Source organism: Oryctolagus cuniculus, chromosome 2 (genome assembly GCF_964237555.1).
Source record: "Oryctolagus cuniculus chromosome 2, mOryCun1.1, whole genome shotgun sequence".
In the NCBI taxonomy this organism is placed as follows: Eukaryota; Metazoa; Chordata; class Mammalia; order Lagomorpha; family Leporidae; genus Oryctolagus; species Oryctolagus cuniculus.
In genome coordinates this window covers 35,360,073-35,380,660 of record NC_091433.1, presented here as the reverse complement: position 1 = coordinate 35,380,660, position 20,588 = coordinate 35,360,073, and the positions used below count along the sequence as shown (strand labels likewise).

Here is a 20,588-nt window from a genome sequence, read left to right as displayed (position 1 = left end):
ACAATGTATTAGAATGAGAGCACCCCAAATTTGCTATGTCCAAGATTGACATGAAGAAACATGAAGAGGCATTTTGCAGAAATTGTCCAAGCTTATCCCAAGATCTATGTGAAAGAGTAAATGCCCAAAATAGCTAACTAAGCTTATTTTTTTAAAATGATTTATTTATTTATTTGAAAGAGAGAGAAGGAGAGGCAGAGAGAGAGAGAGGTCTTCCAACCGCTGGTTCACTCCCTAATTGGCCACAACGGCTGGAGCTGTGCCAATCCGAAGCCAGGAGCCAGGAGTTTCCTCCAGGTCTCGCACATGGGCACAGGGGTCCAAGGACTTGGTCCATCCTCTACTGCTTTCCCAGGCCATAGCAGAGAGCTAGATCAGAAGTGGAGCAGCTGGGACTCGAACTGTCACCTATATGGAATGCCAGCACTGCAGGGGGCGGGCCTTACCAGCTGTGCCATAGCTCTGGCCCCAAAATAAGCTTATGAAAGGAGGGAAATTTGTCCTTCCAGATATTGAGGCTAATTATAAAGATATAATAATTATAGCACTGAAAAAATGGGTATGGACAGATAAATATACCAATGGAACGGGATAAATCCCCAGACTCTTGGATACTTTGATCAGTTTCTCACAGAGTGATATTACAAATCAACAAGGAAAAGGTGGGGTTTTCTACTGATTTTTTAAAGATGTATTTATTTATTCATTTGAAAGGCAGAGTTAGAGAGAGAGAGAGAGAGAGATCCTTCATCCACTGGTTCACTCCCCAAATGACCACAATGGCCTAGCCCAGCCCTGACCAAAGCCAGGAGCCTGGAACTCCATGCAGGTCTCCAAAGTAGGGGGGAGGGACCCAAGCACTTGGGCTATCTTCTGTTGCTTTCCCAATTATTTGGGAGCTAGGCCAGAAGTGGAACAGCCAGGACTTAACTGGTGCCCATATAGGATGCTGGCATTGCAGGAAGCAGCGTTACCCACTGTGCCACAATGCCAGGCCCCTGAGGTGAGGGTTTTATTTATTTTATTAATTAGGAAAACTAACTATTCAAAGGAGGGAACATTAGATTTCTACTTAACTTGATAATTATCCAAATGTGAAATTTAAACATTTTCAAAAAGCATGTAGCAGAGTGTTGTTATGGAATTGGTGTAAGGAAGGATTGTGAGCAGCACCAAGTATGTAAAAATATTCATATACTTACTGCATTAAAAGTTGAAAATTGACAACTAAACACGATGCAGTTTGAGACAAGCTACAGGAGCAGGCATGTGCCGCACTGGTTAAGACCACTCCTGGCATGCCGGCACTGGAGTGTGTTGTCGGAATCCTGGCTTCTCTGCTCCCCATCCAGCTGCCTGCTGATGCACACTCTGGGGGGCAGAAGGTAGCGGATCAAGTACTTGCACCCCTGCCACCCACGTAGGAGACTCATGTTGAATTTCGGACTCCTGGCTTCAGCCTGGCCCAGCCCAGGCTGTTGAAGGAATTTGAGGAATGAATCAGCAGGTGGAAGGTCCGTTTCTCTCTCCTTTTCAAATAAAACAAAACAAAAGTACAAGCTACAGAATGAGAAAACATTTGTGATGCATGTAATTGATAAAAGAACTGCTCCTTGGGTTTGTCATCGTCTACTACTCTCCAGTGCCCTCTTCTGGTTCCCATGTGCAGTGCCTAGCGGGTCATTTCAGTTGTAACCTCTGCGAAGGACTGGGTAGGGAGCCTCGGTAGTTTAGATGAGGACTCTGAGAAGGAATCGTAAGGTGTGCATTTGGCTGTTAAAACACCTGCACCCCATACTGCAGCGCCTGGGCTCCAGGCCCACCTCTGACTCCTGGCTTAGGTTTCCTGATACAGCAGATAAAGGGATAATGGGGAAACGGGTTCCTGACACCCACAAAGGAGACCTGGATGGAGCGCCTGGCTTTGGCCCCCTGGGGCCATCACAGACATATGTGGAGTGACACAGCACATGGGACACCTGTCTTTCCTTCTCTGCCTCTCAAATATATAAACAAATAAAATTAATTTTTTAAAGTGAGTTTAGTTTAAGAAAATAAGGAATCTTTAGATTTTGAAGAGAGTCAATGGAAAGAAAGCTAGCTTAATATATTCTGGGCAATATGCTTTATTTTTTTTATTTCTAAGAAATTTGCTCCCATTCCATGGGTTGCCTATTTAACTCTTTATAAAAAGTCTTTTTATTTTATTTGGAAAGTAGAGAGACAGAAAAGAGACCTTTCATCTGATGGTTCACTCCTCCAAATACTCACGACCATTAGGGCTTGGGCCAAATCAAAGCCAGAAGCCAGGAATGCAATCTGGGCCTCCCACATGGGTGGCAGGGACCCACATACCTGTTGCCTCCCACGGTGCACATTAGCAGGAAGCTGGAGAGCGGAGCAGGCACATGAACCCAGGCACGCCCTTGCTTTTCTTTTTATAGAGATATGCTTTATAGACCTCAAGTCAGAGCAAGTCTTCCCTTTGTCTTAACCTGCATTGTACTTGAATGGACTTACATTTAAATAACAACAGATATGTTAAGTTTCTCTGTTAGCTACTGAAACTCTCTCAAGAGAAGAAAAGCATCCACTTTTCCATGGCACATCAGCAACTACTAACTGCCCACCAAGCTTTGCAAAAAGATACAGACATCGACAGATGGTGGCAATCAGAATGTTGCATCTTACCGCAATGGAAACTTTCAAGGGATTTGCTCCCTATTATCAGCATCCACAAACTTGAGACAGTGCACGGCAAAATACAAGGTGCATTAGAAAGGATCAAACCAGACTTTAGGAAGAGCATCAGTATCAGCAGCACACTCCTTGCTTCAACAAGCAAGCAAGAGGCCTCAGTGAGACGGACTGTGTGTCCAGTGAGTGGGGACACTGGAGCAGTGCTGCGGAAGGAGGCGGCATCCAGGACCTCCAAAGGACTTGCCTTCCGTCTCTCCAGCCGGGGCTGGGAGGAGACCATTAGCTGGACAATTTCCACTGACCTCTGAATGGTCTCCCCTCGTTGTGTGTCTGTCATCTCAGGGTTAAAATCCTTAGGCAGAAGGCAATTCCTCAGGGATCCCTATTCCCAGCTGGTAAGTCTGATTTGCCTTAGTTGACCTCAAACGTGCAGCACGGTGCAAAAGCAAACATGCATCATTGCTGTCTTCTCACGCTGTACGCCCGGACCAGAAGCCACAGCAGAGTCTCTGCTTCCCACGTTAAGAAAAAAAATCAGCCCCAAACTGCCAAATAATGGAGTACACAGTTGATTTGAGTATTTTATTTATAAATGTACATTTACTATAAAAGCTGTTGCATTTTTAGACAACTTTTTATTTTTTATTTTTTTTTTACTGTGTCTCAGAGGCATTTTAGAATAAATATTTTCAATGAAAGTTAGTGTAACTGATACAGAACACTGGCCCACCCAGAGCAGTAACATCTTTTGGACGGCCTCACGTATGAGCTGAGCTGGATCATTTCAGTTTGTTAAATCTTACACGGTGTATAGATAACTAGAATATGTATTGCATTACTAACACTACATAGAAAGCATGAGGAAATATCATGAAAGTTTGCTAGCGAAAAAGAGAGTTACCCATTTTTTTTTCCCTTAAAAAGAGAAGGGACTAGCTTTTGGAGTATGAGAAAAAAAATCAGATATACTTCCTTAGGAACAATAAATCACTTACTTGCCTCATCTGTCTTCTAAAGAAACACATTCACATTATAGCTCAGCAGAGCAGAACATTTTTTTTCCCTGGGATCTCAAAGATTATTTGAGAAGAAATAGATCATAGTCATTATGCTTCTTTGGAAAACGTAAGATCCAGTCTGCCCAGGCTGCCATGTAACAGACTCCAAATGAAATATAAATCAAATAGAAATAGAAACAGTTGGCAATTAGAATTTAGAAAATGTTGGATATTATTCTGTGCTGGTGACTACTGTTCATTATGGGAAAGCATATTTTGCAGTTGGAGAATGGGGCTTTATTTTTCTTGACTCAATTCTAGCTTCAATACATGTACAATGAGTCTCACTAAGAAATATGTATAAATGGGCTTGTGAAACCAGAAGAGAATGTGCAATATTCATGTGATCCTTACATAACGGATGGAGTTCCACATGTAAAAAGTATTCTATAAAAATCGGTTATGAATGGCCATATTGTACATGTTTTGTGCATTGTTGGTGGTGAAATACTCTGCTACTATCATGCAAAGTGTAAACATCCACGTTATCAAAATATTTAATAAAACATGCAGGTGGTTAATCAAAATATCAGACTTAATCTGTACATTTCCAAAACTTTTTTTTTCTTTTTTAATATTTTTTCTTTTTTTTTAGAATTTTTTTTTCCTGTAAAACAGCAAACACCTCCATGAGAAGTCGTGGGAACTTGGAAGTGACTTCATCTCTCTTCAATGCACTGCATCCATAATTCATCACTGACTGTGTGCAACAGCTTTGCATTTTCTAAGGCACAAGTTTTAATGAAATGATGTGTAAATCCCAATCTAATAACGGTTGTCCAAATGACAAAACGGTCAGTATACCTCCAGTGGCTGAGGAAATCCCCGCACCTATGTGGAACTCACATGCAAAGAATTGTCTAGCATGGAAATAAATAATTGCTAGCCACACTCGATAAGACAGAAAACAAATTATTGCTTACATAACAGAACATCTACTTGATCTCCTTTTACGACTACAGCAACCTATTAGGAGTGTATCCACAGTCTACATTCATGAAGTGACATCTTCACTTACTTGCCATCATTTTAAGGCAGAATAAATAGTTCCCCTTTCCCCAGTCTTAAGAAACCAGCCTGGAGGATCTCAACTGTGAAGCTCTTTGGGAACTTGATTCCTTTCTTGTGCAATGGAAGCACGTCACACAGGACAGAAGACAGACCAGCTTCTCCACAAGAGGTCCTCTCTGGACTTCTCCACGGCCAAGGTCCAGAATTCCGGATAGTGAGGGCGGGCCGCGGGAGAAGGAAGGACAGTGTGTATCCGTGAGCGCGCAGGGCCCAGTCTGAGCTGTGGGTTCTTCGGCTCACACACCACTGGCTTATCACATCATTTGCCATCTGGATTCTACTCGGGTGGACTGAATATTTCCCTCTGGAGATCGGTTTGCTTCACGCGGAATTTGCAGAGAAGGGTGAGAGCGGTGTCACACCTACTGATGGACCTTCCCCATGCCTCATGGTCCACATGCCTCGTACTGACAGTCTCATTGAAGACGATCTAGTGCCTGCAGAGACGCCGGCCAGCCAGGCCTCATGCTCTCACTCACCCACCACGCTTTTGATGGTTAAACTCTCACACAGATCTTGGCAATGACTTTGGAGATGAAGACAGAAACATTTCCCTCTGGTTTCTTCCTACCCTCGGGCAATGTCCCAGAGTGTACATCTAGCTGATATTGCAAGGGTTCTCTTTACCTGATGGACAAGCCTATATGAATGACATAACTTCTAAGGTACACAAAAATCTAAGACTAACAGTGCGATAATTTATTGGTATAACTTCTACCTCAAAAGGTAAGTAGCACAAATGTTTCAGGATTACAGTATATATTATCAGACTAGCATCTTTGCATTAAAAACAAGTTACAGCTCTGAGACAGAGCTCGCTGTGACGTGTAGTTTCTGAAATGTACTCCACTTCTGCTCCTGTCTTAGCAGACCACGTCTCAAATTGGCATGTCGCACACTTTCTGCGGTTCAATTCTGTAAACATAAAGTGTTTAACTCCTAGAAATGCTAAAACAAAAACAGGTTTATTGCATCGTTTTTGCTAATTCCCAGAGGAGAGAATAGCATATTTTAAACTGTAAGCCTGTGTCACCTGTTTGATGCTAAAACCTCTTTTCAAACTATTCAGGATCATTACAATGCAATATTCTCTTGGATATACTGTGCAAATGCAAAAAGAAGAAGGAAAAAAAAATAAAACCAGGAAGAACACACACACACACACACAAAGAACACTTTGCTACAAAAGAACAGATACCACCCTTTTAGAAGAGCCTTTCAGGAATTAGATGAATGCTAAGAAGCCCCTGAAGTTGGGAATTTGTTAAGAGATTGCCAGGGGACACCCTCAATAAAGAAATGGCGAGTGGTCTGGAAGCTCGAATACCACGTCACAAGGTTGTGGGCTGGCCAGCACCTGTGGCAAACAAACAGAGCAACATCTGGTTAGTCTTTTGGCTAGACGTCTCAAAGCTTCTCAAATTAGCAACTTTCTTTGCCAAAGTCTCTCCTTTTCTGGGGAGGGGAAACTTGCCCCGCCTGCAAAGTAAAGTGTTGGCCAAGGACAAGCAGGATTGGCATCAACTGGAGTTTGTTGTAAATGCAGACTCCTGGGCTCCTTCCCAGATCCACTTAATAAGACGCCCAGGTCATTCAAAGCCACTGTCAAGTTTGAGTCAAATGCTCTGGATTTCCCCTAAACCCGAAGATCACCATGCATCAAGTTTCTACGTGGTCCTCTGGGGCAAAAAAGAGAATAATCTCTTCTCTCTCAGTTTCTCTAGATCTTGGTTTCTCTAAGAATAAATATTTGAAAACCAGAGGAATTTAACATGACCTAGAAATAGGATCGCTGGATTTAACAAGGAAAAATACCGAGGTACCCAGTAAAATGTGCAAGGCAGAGAAGCAAACCTATTTTTAAATTTTGTTATTTACTTGAGAGGCAGATGTGTACACACAAGGGGGTGGGGTGGAGGGACAGAGACAGAGGGCTCCCACTCCCTGGTTCACTCCTTGAATGCCCACAACAGCTGGGGCTACAGCCAGGTGCTGGGAACTCAATCCAGGTCTTCTACATGGTGGCGGGGACCCAGTTACTTGAGCCATCACAACTGCCGCCCAAGGTCCACATTAGCAGGAAGCTGGAGTCAGGCACCAGAGATGGGAACCCAACCAGGCACTCTGATGTGGGTATCTTAACCACTAGGTTGCAAACCAGCTCCCATGATTTTTAGTTTCAGTGTATCCTGTGAATATTTGGGACATATCTTTTTTTTTTTTTTTTTTTTTTTGACAGGCAGAGTTAGACAGTGAGACAGAGGGCAAAGGTCTTCCTTATGTTGGTTCATCCCCCAAATGGCAGCTGCGCCATCTGAAGCCAGGAGCCAGGTGCTTCCTCCTGGTCTCCCATGGGGTGCAGGGCCCAAGCACTTGGGCCATCCTCCACTGCCTTCCCAGGCCACAGCAGAGAGCTGGCCTGGAAGAGGGACAACGGGGACAGAACTGGCACCCCAACTGGGACTAGAACCTGGGGTGCCGGTGCCGCAGGCGGAGGATTAGCCTAGTGAGCCATGGCGCGGGCCATTGGGACATATCTTTGTTAAATCCAAACATACAGTATTTGTGCCACATATATATTCACAGAAACTCCTTTTTATCTGAAACTCAAATTTAACAGGGCAAAAATATAACTGATGTCTTGTATGTTTTTTGTAACTCTAACTGGAAAGGATTGTTCATTTCTCCTGTGGAAGCCTGCACTAGGTCTCTCCTTTATTTTAGGCAATGGAGTTGTGATGAGGCAATCATACAAGGTTCAGAGACCTGGGGGCGGGGGAGAGTTTGCAGTAAATGCATTTCGGGGAGTGAATGATGGAACAGAACACCGTGTACAGAGAAGCAGTCATCCGACACCACACACAAATGGCACACGTGACGGCTTGCTTCGTGACAGGTAATCTGTTTTGCACTTCCATCCTCATTTACATACACACTTAAAAACTGTTTACATGGCTTTTAGGAATTGCATTTTAATATGCCGTTATGCTATTTTTCCCTCCAAGAGAAAAATTTTATTTAAATGTCACTAGTTACTTGGAGAAAATAGGATTATATATTCAGGTTTTATTATTCCACAAAACAAAATTATTTTGTTTCACTTCCAACGCCCGTGATGTAAACTACCCTTCACATCTATCCATCTCCCTTGTTCTCAACTCTGATCAAAGTCAAATACAAAAACACGGAAAGAAAAATGATTTTTAGCCATTGCATCTCTTTTGACTCTTTGTATTGCCTCTGGGATACAGGCAACCAATTAAACTATATTCCTATTTCTCCAGCCAAATCATTACCTCCTCCTCCCAATCCATTCCTACAGGGTGTTTATTCCTTAGGACACCAAGGAAGAAATGAACAGGAGTCCCAGACATGCTGGTTATTTGCCTTATCACATGTTGACTTAACTAAAATTAGCTTAAAACAATACTACTAACGTTTATGTGGAAAAATAAACATGGAAGAACCTTTAGAAAAATTTTGGAAAAAAATAACAGTTGGAGAGAATGTGGTTCTTATTACCTAATATTAAAACATATTATGAAGCTACAATAATTAAAACCACTCAGTAATGGAGAATAATAGGAGAATAAATAGGTTAATAAAACACAATAAAATATCCAGAAGTAGACCCAAATATATATGTGAACTTAGTTTATGAGAAAGTTGGCATTTCGAATTAGTGAGGAAAAAGGGGTTATTCATTAAAAGATATTCACACTAGTGCGTAATTGAAGAAAAAATGAGGCTAGAAATCTTCCTAATTTTTTAACCCTAAATATATTCTTGATTATTACACTTTTACATGTTAAAAGATCCTGGTTATGTTTAAAATCTCAGCCAAGTTATTTATACCTTTGGTATAGTGAGAGCTTTTCTAAGACACAAAACCCACAATCCAGAAGCGGGGTGAGGAGGATATACGGATACTACATAAAGTTAGGTAAAATGAAAATATTCTGTGCGATAGCCAAGTCACAAAGTAGAAAAGCCGAGGATAACTGCAAAAAGCAGCACACATGCCAAGGGGGGAGTTTCTTTAATGGCAAAGAACGCTTAGGGATCCGGTGCCGATGGCAGAATGGGCAGAGGAGACTGATGCCCTTCACAGAGAAGGAAGCAGACACGGCCAACGAACCCAGGCACGTGTGTTCAAGCTCAGAACTAAAGAAACACAACCGAAGCCATGGGGTTTCTCGCCTCTCATCACAGAGCGGGAGATCTGAACACCTGACACTGAGCTGACAGAGGTGCTGAGGGAGGAAGTGAGCTGTGCAGCGATGCTCATTAGAATATTAAAAAAATAAGATATAAATATAAAAAAATTTTAAAAAAATAAAGCACTCAAACGACCAGTGTCTGCTCATCACAAATTAGTTTTTTTTTTTTTTTTTTACAGGCAGAGTGGACAGTGAGAGAGACAGAAAGAAAGATCTTCCTTTTGCCGTTGGTTCACCCGCTGCAGCTGGCGCACCGCGCTGATCCGATGGCAGGAGCCAGGTGCTTCTCCTGGTCTCCCATGGGGTGCAGGGCCCAAGCACTTGGGCCATCCTCCACTGCACTCCCTGGCCACAGCAGAGAGGTGGCCTGGAAGAGGGGCAACCGGGACAGAATCTGGTGCCCCTACTGGGACTAGAACCCGGTGTGCCGGCGCCACAAGGCGGAGGATTAGCCTAGTGAGCCACGGCGCCGGCCACAAATTAGTTTTAAATAGTGGGTGAGGGCATACAAGGGGATTGGATGCTGCTATGAAAACACCATTAAGTTGAAAATACAGCAACCAAACCAAGTACAGAACACTGTGGTGATGGTATCATCACACCTGTGAAGCCAAACCAACACACGCCTGGGCAGACTCCACACACGCGTGTTGTCCTTGGTGTGCAGGCGTGTGCCTACACACGCGCAGATGGTCTGTCCCTGCTCCCAAGAAATACGACACAGGATGGCCACAGCTAACTGCCAGCTTTCACTTTTCAGTTCGTATCTTCCTGAACAGTTCCATCTTTCTCACTTTCCACTATTTTTATTTATTCTTTTGAATGTCTATAGAGCTACTGAGGCAGAGAGCTAATGCACCTTTTTGGTTTGACCTTTATATTTCTTAGTATTCTAAAAATTAAAAAAATCCTAGTAAAGTAGTGCAGTTGAAACGGAACCTGTATAAGAAAAAAATTACATTCATAGTCTGCTTCCAGTCACTGTCTTGTTTTTCATCTTGAAACTAGAATGCCATGGTTCTTATCTTTAGATTTAGAACTAAAAGCAGTTAAAACCCTTTACCTGTACTAAAGGAAAATCCCTGGCTTACATCCAAAGCCTAATTTTCTAAAAAAAAAAAAAAAAAAAAAAAGGAAGGAACGAAGAAAGAAAGAAAGAAAGAAAGAAAGAAAGAAAGAAAGAAAGAAAGAAAGAAAGAAAGAATCACCCAACTGCTGATTTTAAAAAAATCTGGATGAAAACAGGTCCCTGTCACCAGAGGTGGGTCCCAGCTGGTTCCCTGCTGGCATCCTCAAGCACTTTGGACTAGGGTGGAATTCCATCCACAGGACTTTTCAAATCTTCCTTCAACCTCACACTGCCCCCTTCTGGTTCCCAGATGCACCTTCACTAAGATCGAGAACAGCAATTTCTAGCAAGTCGGGCAAAATCACCCTGAAATCCAGGAGAGAAGGACTCAGCTTCCCTTTCTGCTGTCTAAAAACAAAACACATGAACAAAAATCCAGTTTGAAGAGCATGTATATTATTATTATTATATATTGTACATGTATGTGTGCATTTGTATCTGTGTACATGTATTCATATCTATAGTATACTTTTATACTGTCTTTTCATATATGTAACACATGATATAAATCTATATATCATCTATGTAATACATGGTATAAATTGTCCAGTTCTAAACTGGCATGGTTATAATCATGTCAAACACTGATTATAAATCCAAGCCACCTGGGTTTGACTGACTTTTTATGCCCTATCATTTTATTAATAGGCACATATGTCTCTGCATTTACTAAGTCTATAGCAAAAACAACCTAATTGCAATTTTTACTACTCAAGTTTTCAGATTTAGAGACCTAGGTAAAAAGGACTTCTCTTATTTTGAGTGATCATCAAATATTCCTGAATTTCAAACTCCATCTCTTCGCTGTAGCTTTCAGAGTTTGTGACGGATGGATCTGCATGGGAAGACCTCCTCCTTATCGTGGAGAATGCAGGAAGATTCAGAGACAAGCCCACGGCTCGGTTCAGATTTACCTAAACAGCACTTGGGCAAGAGCGCCCCCTGGTGCCCCCACAACTAATATGAACCTTCTCGGTTATGAGACCCAGAAATAAAATACGGGAGGGCAGCTCCAAGGCAGCAAATATTCGCGTAGTTTTTATTATGCACTAAGGTGCTGTGGGGGTGGGTGCTTCACGGGGTAAACGGTGGGGGCCCCGCTTCACTCGAACCGCCCCAACGTGGGGACCACCTGAGCAAGTGGCAGGGCTTTCCAGACCTCACAGCTTCCTCTGTGTCACCAAGGTCTCTGTGCTGAGCTCTGGCCACCTCCCACACTCAGGGGACAGCTTTGACTTGTGGGTTTGATCAAGCATTTCTGGACTTCAGTTGCACTCGCTGCCCGTGGGGAACAAGTGGTAAAGCAGGCGTCATCTCAGGACCATTTTTAAAATCTGGACTGTGAGCAGCCTCTCTGTCAGTTAGGAGTGCCAATTCTTGGGAAAGATACTTGAGTTCCTAACTTGGGTGCCCCGGAGGACCAGAGCTTGCCCCTAGCCACGTCGCGGTCTTCTCGCGGTACTTACTTCTGGATCGCAGGTAGCAGTCGTTACAGTTTAGAAGACTATTTCGGATTCTAACATCTGTCCCGCTCATGGCATCTCCAAGCTGTCCTTTACAAATTCCACACTGGAGGGCAGAAAGAAAGCGCACGGTAAGATGCATGGAGAACTGTCTCTTTACAGTGCACAGTGCCATTGACATGGATAACACAGTCATCACGTCTGCGCTCTGCACATTTGTCAAGCATCAACTGTGTGTTAGATGCTGCGGCAAGAGCCAATTTACAACAAAAGTAAATGCATTTTTAGTTTTTTAAAATATTTATTTATTTGAAAGTCAGAGTTTCAGAGAGAGAGGGAAAGGCAGCGAGAATGAGGTCTTCTATCCACTGGTTCATTCCCCAAATGGCTGCAACTGCCAGAGCTGGGCCAAGCTGGAGCCAGGAGCCAGGGGCTTCCTCTCAGTCTCCCACATGGGTGCTGGGGCCCAAATATCTGGGGCATCTTCTGCTTTCCCAGGCGCATTAGCAGGGAGCTGGATTGGAAGGGGAGAAGCCAGGGGGAGGGGGTGCTCTACCCGGCACTCCTAGGGGATTCTGACACTACAGTGGGCTTCACACACAACGGATCATCAATTGAAATGTACCTCTCAGTAGTCTCTGAAGGCTTTCTGGAATGTGTCACTGTGTTCGACCAGGTCGGAATTACTAACACACAGCCAGCACACAAAAGGTTGGGATATCTATACTAACAAGGCCCCGGGATCTGCTTAGCCAGATCAGCCCAAGTGTGGGAGGAGACTGTGGGGTACACAGCTGGCCCTGCATAAGGTGGGTCCCACACCCCAGGGGTCAGCTGACCTTGTAAAACATCAGAAAAACAAAAAACTGCATCTGTCCTGAACTTGGACTTTATTCACCAAACCGTACAATGTATCCACCGTGTACATCACATTTATATCATATTAGGTATTTGAAGTCCCCAGAGATGATACAAGAAGATTCACATGGGTCACTGTGCCATTTAAATGAGAGACTTGAACCTCCACGGACTTAGGTATCTGGGGGATGGGGGGTCTTGGAAGCAATCGCCTGTGGGACCCAGGGACAACTGTACCCTGTCGCTTGTGCCACAGAAGGTAGCACTGGGGATCAGGGCCCATCCTCTACTGCAAGTGTCATGGTCAGTGGGGCCAAGGGGTGCTTCATGCCTGTGGTGTACGAGCTGTACCCACACTGCAGAAGTCTCAGAGGTGATGTGCTTTAAGGCACCAGGCCAGCTCCTGGAAGTGATGGACTAGGGAGCAAAAGGACTCAACAGGTAAGGAGGCCAGTCTCCCAACCCCTGAGAATTTACGAAGAGCTTTGCCACCTCATTTCTAACTCTGATGAAGTTTCTGAGGATGTATTGTGTTGGATTCTATTATTTTCTTATTAGTGCATTTACATGTAATAGTAGTTATCTTATAATGCATGATATGTAAATATTTATATGATATAAATAATATATAAATAATTATATATTATACTTATGTAATATTATATATTACACTATACTTATCATATAATAAGTGCATAGTATTTTATATATTAAAATATTTTATTTCATTATTTATACATTTTAACAAGGATATTCCTGGAGCCTCAAAACATTCATAGATTATTTTTTTTAAATAGGCAGTTTTTTTAAAGACTTATTTATTTGAAAGGCAGAGTTACACAGAGAGAGAAGGAGAGGCAGAGAGAGAGAGAGAGAGAGAGAGAGAAAGAAAGAAATCTTCCATCAGCTGGTTCACTTCCCAGATGGCTGCAGCAGCCGGAGCTGCACTGATCCAAAGCCCGAAGCCAGGAGCCTCTTCCAGGTCTCCCACGCAGATGCAGGGGCCCAAGCACTTGGGCCATCTTCTACTGCTTTCTCAGGCCACAGCAGTGTGCTGGATCGGAAGTGGAGCAGCCGGGACTTGAACCGGCCCCCATATGGGATGCCAGCACTGCAGATGGCAGCCCTACCCACTATGCCACAGTGCCAGCCCACATAGATAATTTAAGATACAGAGAATATGTTTGCTTGCCTTTTACGAAACTGTTCTCGGTAGAACGTAAAATAAAGCTTAGGAAATTATGGCCTCATTCTAATGTTTTTGATAAATGGAATCTACTTTTGATAAATTGAATCTAAAATAAGTATCCACATTGAATTTCATCTATAAGTCTTACTTCCAAGTGATTACTGGTATTACTAAATTCAATAATGTTCTCTTAGCTTACAGGCAAAGTGGAAGTTATTTTAAACTCATGCAAATTTCCTCCATAGTCAAGGAAGCTACCAATAAGAAACAGGACAAAACTTGAGAAGGAAAAAGAAAGCATGCCAGGGTTATACAGAGAGAAATGACTCTTAGTCAGAGACAGAGGGTTTTACTTCAGAAATTATACATTAACTTGAAACATGTTCATGAAAAGAAAGGATCTATTGAGACTGTCTGATAAATTTTATAATAAAGCAGATACAGCTGGATGGTTAGTCCACCTACTTTTTTTTTTTTTTTTTAGATTTATTTGTTTATTGGAAAGGCAGAGTTTCAGAGAGGCAGAGACAGACAGAGAGAGGTCTTCCATCCGCTGGTTCACTCCCCAGATGGCCACAATGGCTGGAACTGGGACTATCCAGAACCAGGAGCCAGAAGCTTCCTCCAGGTCTCCCATGTGGGTACAGGGCCCCAAGGACTTGGGCCATCTTCTACTGCTTTCCCAGGTGCATTAGCAGAGAGCTGGATTGGAAATGGAGTAGCTAGGACTCGAACCAGCACCCATATGGGATGCTGGCACTGCAGGCGGCGGCTTTACCTGCTATGCCACATTATCGGGCCCAGTCCACCTACTTATTAGCAGGACATCTAGGCCTCCTCATTTCAACTTTTCATTAATTCATCCATCTAAAAATACTGGTGATGCCTACATGCTGCTGGGGTACAGAGGAGAGGATGCTGAGTGAGATGGACTTGGCATCTGCCCTGATGGTGATCACCGATTCTTAGAGGAGCTGAGAGTTAAACAGCTGGCTTTTCGGGGGGGGGGGGGGGGCAGGGCAGCTTCTCGGAGGGAGGGGCGTTCGATCTGAGATTACAGACAACCTCATTCCGCAGCCTACAATTTTGCAAATAGCAAAAAAGTAGCTACCACCGCTGACTTGGCTGGAAATCTTCCATTAGGTCAAAGGCTGAAGCCCTCTGACACTGAATGACAAGGGTGTACGAAGCAGCAGGGATGTGACGATGCCAGCTAATTCACAGCTCCCTGAAAGCTTTGGAAGCATCATCGTCCCCCAGTGTCCCCTTCTCAGCTTCATGCCAGAGTACATGGTCTTTAGCAACAGAAATTGTTAGGGAAGACGTGTTGCATACACCTGGATAACCACCTGGACTCGGATAACCCCTGTCCCAGAGGGATCTGTGAAAGGAGAGCTCCGTCCCCAAAGACAGACTCCACTCAGAAGTCTACACCACCGGAAGTGGGCGGGTCCTACGGCAAAGGCTGTCGGGATCTGCAGGAGGGACTGCGCACGCAGAACGCTGCCGGACAGCAGAAGAGCGTGGCTACTCACCCTGAAACACTGGATGTGGAAATACAGATTCAGGGTCTCGATGATCATCGCAGCTCCTTTCCCCAGGGCCAGCCCACAGGAAGAGCACAGCTTCTTCCCGCTGATCGACCTGAGTTGGAAAACAAACGTGAGAAGACAAAATTCAGTTCAGAAGAGCCGGTTAGCCACGCAAACACGTAACCCTGTAGAAAAATGAAAATATGGATGGTCAGATGCTTGCATCATGAATGCAATGAGAATCATGCACTGACAGCGAATTGGAATGAAGCTTTAGATAACTGGCAAATGACTCAACACGATCGGCTTCCATGGTGGCATGGAACCTGCGGTGGGTGTGTGGGTTTTGTTCCAAGAAGTTTGCGTGATAGTCTATTCAACCAGAGTGATCAAAGGCGCTTTTACATGTCTTCCTAAGTCCTAAGCAATCATCAAGTGCAGCATGGCTAACGTTTCAGTGGCTGCTGTAAAATTTTTCATAATTGGCTGATTGGTCCACCCAGGGCGCTGCTTTTCACTTAATTGAGAAAACATACTTTTGCTGGTGTTTAAAAACAGAGTGCTGAGATCCCGAGTGTGCCTCTGAGTTCTGGGATCTGGTGTGGAGAAGTCACTTTGGGCTTCCCTTCCACCTGTGAATGGAGAGGATTGGACTGGGTGATCTCTCCTGCCTCCCACAGCACAAACGCTCGGGGAAGCTCTTCCTCTCGCTAAGTTGTAAGCCCTGGAAGGCAATCCTGTGTCCTCCTCATCTTTGTACCTCGTAGCCCAAGGACAGTGCCCACCCAGGGACTAGACCCACACCCAGCAGATCAAGATCCCGGGAGAGTCAGGGTGCACAACTCTGCTGGAAGCAGATGGCTGCTGTCTTATGGTGGCGCCCACACAACTAAGAGCAGACTGAGCGCCCAGCACCTGAGAGCCCTTGGAAGTGCCCAAGGAGCTTTACAGCGCACAGGATCGGTTTGCAAGCCAACGTGTTAGAGAGAGACGGCAGGGCCAGAAAGGAAGACAGTGGAAAAAAGGAAGTGGCGCTCTAATCAAACTCTATTTATTAGGGGCTCCCTCTCATGCAGCAGTGAAATGAAATTTCTCCATCAACGAAAACCTCTGAGCACTCAGGACGCTGTCCCTGCAGTGAATGGACATTTAGGCAGCTTTTAAGAACATCATGGGGCCCAATTAATGTCCACAAGCAATCATCCGAGAGCTGGAGGAGGTTCCAAGAGAAGGAAGAAGCCTCATTTCTCGGCCTCCGCCTGGGTCTCTGCGTGAGCCGTCGGCGGATTCTGCCTAGATGGACTGGCCGCCTTGGAGGGAAAGGCGCCAACGTGGGAGCCCAGTGACCGTCTGGTGGATTTCATTATTAGATTGCAGGTTCTACACAATGTAATTAAGGCCCTGTGGCTGCAGCTGCACCAGCATCACACACTTGACTTTCTCTGCTGTGGCTGATGCATCTGCCTTCCTCCTGTGTGCGTGCATGCGTGTGTGTGTGTGTGTGTGTGTGTGTTTGCACGTGTGTGGGAGTGTTGGAAGATTTGTGGATGTACAAATCCCTTCTCCACTTCACTCAGCAAGCACGAATGTGGCTGAAGAGATGCTTGGCCAGCTTGCGCCCAGACCAAGCCCCCGGGAGGCTTGCTGACCCTGTGTACCTGCTGGGTGACTGGCCGGGTGGGGTGGGAGAGCAGGGCGAGAAGGACCCAGCCTGGCAGCTTCCTCGAGGACTTTTCCTGCAACAGCGTAAAGGAGCCGGCATTATGACAAGTCAAGACAAGCCCAGCACCACACGGCATGCAAGGATGCTTGAGATAAGAAAGAACAAATATTTAAACATATATTTTCCCTGACAACCAAACTCAGAGAGCAGAGTTTCCTAGGAGCATTTTTTGGGTAAAGAGCAAAAACTGTAATTCTGCATAGCAAGGATTTTATATGCATGGGCCACATAAAATCTAAAACCAGGCTGGCTTTGAACAACAAAGACAAAATATTTTTCTATTTGTTATTTTTCAGTTAATTTATTCTCTAGTTAAAAATTGTGGAGTTGTTTTTTAAGTGGTTTGCCAAACTGTTTTCGCACGCTGAGTTAGACATAAAAATGCTGAACTCAGAGATACAAGGAGGGAACTCCAAGATAGTCCAGCAACAAAAGGCTGACATTGAAGGAGGGGTGTCTCGAAGAGGTTGTTCCCACCCTCATCAACAGCTTCACCGGGGATGAATGTGATACAAGGATGGGGTGCAACACAATGCCAATGTCATGGGCACTGACCCATCAGGACGGGCCCTAGCCAGCAGCTACCGGAGCGTCCGCACAGGTGCTGAACTGGCATACGAGTTCTGTCTGGGATTAAGCTGTCGGTTCTGTACTCTTACTTTTAAAACTCAATTTCATTTGTCAAGAAAGGGTTAGTACACAAAAAAGCACATGGAAGAGAAAAAGTCAACAGAAGCGTGAACAGAGCGTGAGCCCATCCGACTTTGCTTTCTGGGGAGCAACTTGAGTCCCTGCCCACTCTAAACTGCTTGCGCAGGCAGAGCTTGGCCTCGGCAAAACGTCACATTTTCATGTAGTCCCTCAAGTACAAGCCCCGTTGCTTAAATGAAACGGAGGGAAAAACCACTGCAATAATCAATTACCATCACAATTACTTCTACGTGATGCTAGCTTCTGCTGATTCTGAGTGTCATCCAGACAGACAGAACAGACACGGGATAGACACAGAAAAGGGGAAAAGATCCAAGGAATGATGAAGTATTTTACCCTTGCTATAGTTCTTGCAAGAATTCCAGGTATGTGATTTAAATCACTTGGCCAGGTATAATGACCAATCAGTCTCTTTACAATGAGAAAAATCTATGGGTTGCCAAATATTCAAATAAACTAAATAGGTAAATCTATAATGTACAAGTATAGCATTTTGCAATGAACCAGATGCTAAATATCTCATATTGACACTTTGCATGGCTTTCTTACTTGATGAGATCTAAAATTTTTAGTGCTTGAGAAAAAATGACAATGTATAATTCTAACAGACGTGGGAAAAATGAGTATGTCCAGTGCACACAGTTGCGATTCCAAGTACACAAGTCTTTGTGCCATCTATGTATGAGGTTGTGCTACCTGCACGGACATGCAGGCACACCATCTTCACTCAGAATGGACTTCGAGACTCCTGTCATTTTTCCACTTAACCAAGCCAGCCTAAAAATTTATTTCATAAGTCTTTCAAAAATGGTTTTGCATAAACGTTAACATTTCAAAATGCTGTAAGGTAGTTTAATGTATAAAATATTAGTAAGGAGACTGTATTGCATGCATAGCAATCACAATGTATAAATTCAATTCAATGCATGAGATTGTACATGCTTATTTTTTTTTTTTTTGGTAAGATTTATTTATTTGGGAGGCAGAGTGACAGAGAAAAGAGAGATGGAGAGAGGGAGGGAGGGAGAAAGAGAGAGAGAGAGATCTTCCATCCATTGGTTCATTCCCTTTCATTCCCTAAATGGTAGCAACAGCCAGAGCTGAACCAGGCCAAAGCCAGGAGCCAGGAACTCCATCCAGGTGTCCCATGGGGGTGACAGGGACCCAAGTACTTGGGCCATCATCCACTGCCTCCCAGGCGCAGTAGCAGAAACCTGGATCAGAAGTGAAGTAGGTGGGACTCAAGCTTGCATTCCAATCTGAGATGCCAGTGTTGCAAACACTGGGCTTTAACCTGCTGCATCACAACATCTGCCTCAACCTTGCAAATTTATACATTCAGAGTGACTAGCTATTTACCAGGAAGATCACCCTAGATTTTTTCATTTTTTCCCCTTCCAAAGTGAATACATTTTTTAAAAAACTATTCTGCATCCATCTTACTGTTACTCACTTTCGCCTTTCCGTGGGAGACTCAATCTGATGGCTCATGTTTCTATCCAGTGGCAGGGATTTTGGCTTCACATCTTCTGAAATGTGCGTGGGTGGGTTTGACACCTGCTGATGCTGGGATGGATCTGAGGCCAAATAAAGAACAAAAGGCGGTGCTCAGCTGAGTTACCTTCTGTGCCTCCTTTTTTTTTTTTTTTAATTTATTTGACAGCGTTAGACAGTGAGAGAGACAGAGAGAAAGGTCTTCCATCCATTGGTTCACACCCCACCCCCCCCCAATGGCCACCATGGCCAGAGCTACGCCAATCTGAAGCCAGGAGCCAGATGCTTCCTCCTGGTCTCCCATGCAGGTGCAGGGGCCAAGCACTTGGGCCATCCTCCACTGGCTTCCTGGGCCACAGCAGAGAGCTGGACTGGAAGAGGAGCAACCAGGACTAGAACCAGCGCCCATATGGGATGCCGGCACCGCAGGCAGAGGATTAACCAAGTGAGCCACAGTGCCAGGCCCCCTTCTGTGTCTTCTTTAAAGTGCTCCTGCCTGTAGAGATCGCATGCTGACCCGTAGGCCTTGGGGACAGGTGCCAGGAGAGGTCGATTCAGTGCTGGGAGTTAGCTCTGGAGACAAAGGAGACTGGGAGCCAAGTCCTTTTGCCTCAGATATGTAAAACTAACAATATTTAAACATAGTGACTCTTTATGCATTAATGAAAGCAGACTTCTAGAACAAGCAGCGACTGTGTTCTCTGATCCATGAATTACACGAATTGTGGTGAACTTTAAATTCACAGGGCACCCGAGAGGCATTCTGCTTGTGGGTCATCTCTGTCAGAACACACAGCAATCAATGCTTAGGTATTATACTCAACCTGTGTCACTAAACGAGCAGATGATGGGTTAACAAACACAGGCCATAGTCAAGAACTCCATTATTGAAAATGCCTATTTGCTCAGCCTAATTTCCTTTGGCAATATACACACTTATCACGGACATTCCTTAGTCTTCTTCCTCTCCCCCCTTTCATAAAATTCCTCTCTCTCTCTAGACTAAGAAGTATCTGCAAATGCTTCCAAAGATTCCTCAGTGATGAAATAAAAATCAAGAAAATTAAACAAACAGAAAACCCAGAGAAACATGGAACTTGGAATCTAAAGGGGCCTGGGAGGCAGAAGCTCTGAGACGTCTGTGGGTCTGACACTGCTCCAGAATAATCCTCAGAGGCCGTGGTGCGGGGTCTGATGGTTTTGATGGAGAATACGCTGAAATCTGGCTGAGGCGAGGCTGGAGTGTAGGAGACACAGGTGCGAATGAAAGTGCCACGGGCAGAGGAGCTTCCAGCACCCACATCTTTGGTTCTCTTCCTCTCTAAGGATTTTACGGGGCAATGACATTCAAGACTGGAACTAGAAAATCTGACAGTGTCTCAAAATGCATTGTCCGTGAAGATCAAAGCTTTTTTGTAAAGTTATTATTATTATTATTAT

General features: G+C 44.3%; 1 protein-coding gene across 22 annotated transcripts in view; it reads right to left on the bottom strand.

Moving 5' to 3' along the window:
* Positions 1–3,268: 3,268 nt before the first annotated feature.
* LIMCH1 (LIM and calponin homology domains 1) overlaps positions 3,269–20,588 on the bottom strand; it is a 349,220-nt gene continuing 331,900 nt past the window's right edge. For 12 of the 22 annotated variants that reach the window (XM_017350869.3, XM_070068154.1, XM_070068157.1 and 9 more), the window contains 5 exons: positions 19,108–19,231; positions 16,879–16,956; positions 15,224–15,332; positions 11,645–11,747; positions 3,269–6,186 (listed from right to left, as the gene is read on the bottom strand). In XM_017350869.3, the coding sequence (XP_017206358.3) occupies positions 6,161–6,186; positions 11,645–11,747; positions 15,224–15,332; positions 16,879–16,956; positions 19,108–19,231 (440 nt within the window). In that variant the 3' untranslated portion in view covers positions 3,269–6,160. The remainder of the gene's footprint in view (positions 6,187–11,644; positions 11,748–15,223; positions 15,333–16,878; positions 16,957–19,107; positions 19,232–20,588) is intronic. The other 10 variants (XM_070068159.1, XM_070068155.1, XM_070068156.1 and 7 more) reach the window with 1 other exon arrangement.